Raw genomic sequence first — 4,046 nt, 5'->3', positions numbered from 1 at the left:
CTTTCTAATTCGCATTTTTGTTGCATAACATTATAATATAATGAAGTCATTTGTTGTCGGATGTGTTTTTCCACATACACGAATTTAGAATTCATATATGTGAATATATCCAGGTTGTCCACGGGGATGATACCTCGGCTGGCGAAGGTATCGCCTTGCTTTGTCTCTAGGATAAAGAGCTTAGGGTGCTCTGTGCGAAATAAAGTGTATCCGCACAAGGGTTGTTCTTTTGTCTTCGTAAGTGCGAACGTGACGTCCTGCGTAGTCAGACTATAAATAATTGGAGAAAGAGGGTTAGTTGAATTATCTGTAATTTTAGTTGCTAAACCCTCATAAAGAACGTCATATTGATGGAAATTGCAAGCAGATGTTGGCAAGGATTTCCAATACGAGTATCCGTTTTCGGAATCGATGCAAAATCCTTCACTCAAGAGACAAATGGTTCCGGATTTTAATATTATTTTTCCGGAGTTTAATTGTACGGGAACGTGCGATGTCCTCAAGGAGATCTTGACGACGGCTTGAACAACGACGTTGTCCCAGGTTCCGTAAGGGTGTACTGAGTGCCTTTGCAGGTTCCGTCGTTATTAGTGCGTCCGGCTAAGGTGAGACTATGATAAGTAGTCTGATTAGCTCTTAGTCCGTGAATGATATTGCTATCTCCGAGAGAGAATGTTCCATCTTGGAATGCCCTTCGGCACACTGTATATCCGGTTTCGTGGATATAATCTGCCTTTCCGTTATGGACTATGGAGACATGCGAGTGCATTCCGCAGTGGTAAATTGTCCGTGATATTTCCACCTTGCACTGGATGACTTCTGCATGATTGTAGTCCGAGAGTTGTAAGAGTTGCATGTAGACGTCAGTCGAATTGGGTTTCCGTATATCAAGATTGCATTCTCCAACATCGAGCAACGATACCGAAGTAATATTCAGGTGTTGTCCGCCACAATCGAATCCAATAAGAGCGTGAATCGGATTAACGAGAACGAGAATCGCGAAGTACGACAACATGTCTGTAATAATGCATAGTGAAATATATATATATAGATATTCTTAATCTAATTGTTCGTGTATGTGATATTGCTTTAAAATTATGATTATATGTGTATGTTTGTATTCCTATAGCTTTGTAATCAAGTAGGATATATATATATGTGATTATTATTGAATATATATATATTCTTATTCTAATTATACGTAAATATATATATATTGTTTTATTATTATTATATTTTTTTTTTTTTTTTTTGTGTGCTTTTTGGGGTTTTTTTTTTCTTTATATATATATCTATATATATATAGTATATGAGGTATCCTTTTGTCACCGAGTAAAGTATGGAATTATAATAGATTATATGCACGTTTTATTCTAAAATTATGAATATGTAAATTATTATTTTTTTTCTTTTTTTTTATATATATATGCTATATGTCTTATAACTTTATTTTGCAACTGAGTAAGATATAAGAATTGTACTTGGGTATATATGTACGTTCTATACTTAAGATATATATATATTTCATTAAAATTACTTTAATTAGATCAGTTAGAACCAATGCGTAGATGTTAATTATTTAGGGTGAAGCTTATCGTAGCGAGGAATATATACTATATTAACTTACATAGATGCTTAATGATAAATAAAAATTCTCTTCTCTCTTTTTGTTATTATTTTTTCGAGGACGCTTTCGTATTTTGCTAGTTCTCTGAATCAGGCCGCCAAGCTGCGAGGGTCTGATATTGCATCCATATGTGTAGTTTTTCGCTGGGAAAGGTTGTGTTTTAACGTCTTTGGTAAGTTAGAAAGGGCGTGTCAAGTCGTAAACATATCATAGGTAGAAGTGTATGTGAGTAGAGGGGGAATGGGAGGAAAAAGAAAATGGTTTTCCACGTGCAGGTCAACGAAGAAGAATCGCACAGTCGCACTTTAGTTTTGCAGTGGTAAGAGTGTTGTGAGAAAAGAAGAATTTATAATGGAAATTGAAGTCCCGTATTCGAAAACGAGGGTGGTGATCAGGCGATTACCGATAATTCTGGTGATGGAGTTTGATAAGGAGAACGTAAGTAGTTATTCATGAATGTGTATGAGTCTGTTTTATTATTAATGCTATTACCTCTGATATTAATGATATTTGATATTTGCTTAATAATTTGGAACGGGGCGATCGAGATAGGGAAATATAGTAATTAAGGGTTTTCTTTCTCAGCCCAACGTTATTCTTTCTGTGTATCAATACACGAAGAAGGATCGCGAAGATCGGCGAGTGAGAGCCGAAGAGAGACGGCGCTGGGAGGCTTTCCTGGAGGAGGAAGGGGATGATATTTTCTCCCTGAATAAATTATTTGAGGAATGGAGCGAGGAGGAGAGATTGTTCAGAGAGAGATTTCTGATCACCGATGAGATGCTCAGTAAGTTCTTTTAAATTTTTTTTTTTTTTTTTATGACGCGGTTTGTTAATATATAATTGATAATTCGATGTATGTAACCTTTATTTGTTTGTTAGAGGACGACTGGGATTGTGGACCACCGTGGAGGGTATGCTTGTGGAAGAACGTAGTGAAGATGAGTAGACTACGTGCTGAAAGAAGGGTGCAGAGAATGATCGATTTCGCGGCGCCGGTGAGGAGGTGTGAGGACGCGGGGTACGATGATTTTGAAGACGCGGAGTACCGTGAAGAAGTTTTACGCCAAGCGGGATTCTATAAGAATTAGGTAAATAAGCTTTCTTTTACTTTGTTTTGCCTTAGGTTTATCTCATTGCTTGACATTACATTATTTTTGTGCATTGTTTCAGAACTGCCTTGATAGCGTCATCGATTCAGGTTATTCTGAAGAGCGCGCGCGCGATTGCAAACGTATATATTTTTAATAGTTCCTTTATAATAATTATTATCGCATGTATTTTACGTAATTATTAAAATTATGCTTATCGAGAAACTGCGTTATTTTATTTCATACTGCCTTCATAAGTACTTTATATACTCGTAAGATTAGAGGAAACACCGTAGAAGCATTTTATTGTTTATGATTAAGATTCATTAATTAAAATATATATATTCTTATGATTTAAATTCATATATATATGATTCGTAAGAAGCTAAGAATGCACTTTGTTATATTATTATCGTATTAATTATCGTATATATATATTATTATTTTTTTTTTTATTATTTTTTTTATTTATTAAATAGGACGAGCACTTTATTATCTACGATCAAGATTAAATAAATCAGATATTTGTCAGCCATATTTGCTTAAGACTAGTTATTTATCGTAATGTAATTGTTTCGCCAGAATAATTATAGTAGTAAGATCGAAGGAAGCTATAAAGAGACATTTTATCATTTTATATATATAAGATTAAATAGATAGGACACTTTATCGTATTAGGATTAAATAGATAGGACATTTTAAAGTTACTTAAAGTATAGTATATTTTCCAAAATGTTTTCGTTCAATGTCTTCATTAAGTATTAAAATACTTAGAGTTAAAAGTAGTAATATAGAATGTATATTTTATATAATTTTAACGATATATTATCATTTAATATATATATATGTATTATCTCTATAAATTTGAACACTAATAATGATTAAATGCTGCGTATAATTTTCATATTACGTTTTAGACTGTACGTTTAACGAAATGTAGTATAACTAGTTTACTGTATCTCCTAATTTTAGTTAATTACGCGGAATTGCATTTGCCTTGGACTTAAGTATTTATAAGGTTATAATAAAGATATAATTTATTCTATACTTTGTTATAGATTAGTGATTTATTTGGTTAATAAATGTTAAGCTAGAGACCGTTTATAGAATTGTTTTAGTTATGACTAGATAACTCATCAAGGTTAGAATATAGGTTACATAGGAGTATGTAAATGTTAGAAAATAGATTTTGTTTTAGTAAATAGATTATTTGGTTATTAGGTTGGGGTTCTCAATTCAATTTCGAAGCCAGTGTTGTTATCGTACACCGAGAGGTAAAGAACATCCAGGGTAGCAGTGTCCAGAACTAGAAGTGCGATTTTGTTAGA

General features: G+C 33.2%; 1 protein-coding gene across 1 annotated transcript; it reads left to right on the top strand.

Annotated features, from left to right (window-relative positions):
* The first annotated feature begins 1,978 nt into the window (after positions 1 to 1,978).
* On the top strand, positions 1,979 to 2,858 carry LOC145947221 (uncharacterized). The gene is made up of 4 exons (XM_083057020.1): positions 1,979 to 2,065; positions 2,213 to 2,414; positions 2,510 to 2,718; positions 2,801 to 2,858. Exons 1-3 carry the CDS (start codon positions 1,979 to 1,981, stop codon positions 2,716 to 2,718), a joined length of 498 nt encoding a protein of 165 aa, XP_082913146.1. The 3' UTR covers positions 2,801 to 2,858.
* The last annotated feature ends 1,188 nt before the right edge of the window (positions 2,859 to 4,046 follow it).

The sequence above is a fragment of the Prenolepis imparis genome, unplaced genomic scaffold, assembly GCF_030444845.1.
Source record: "Prenolepis imparis isolate NDT839.2.m4 unplaced genomic scaffold, iyPreImpa1.0 SCAF_54, whole genome shotgun sequence".
NCBI lineage: Eukaryota > Metazoa > Arthropoda > Insecta > Hymenoptera > Formicidae > Prenolepis > Prenolepis imparis.
The sequence above is the reverse complement of the archived record's forward strand: the minus strand, read 5'-3'. Positions and strand labels throughout refer to the sequence as shown.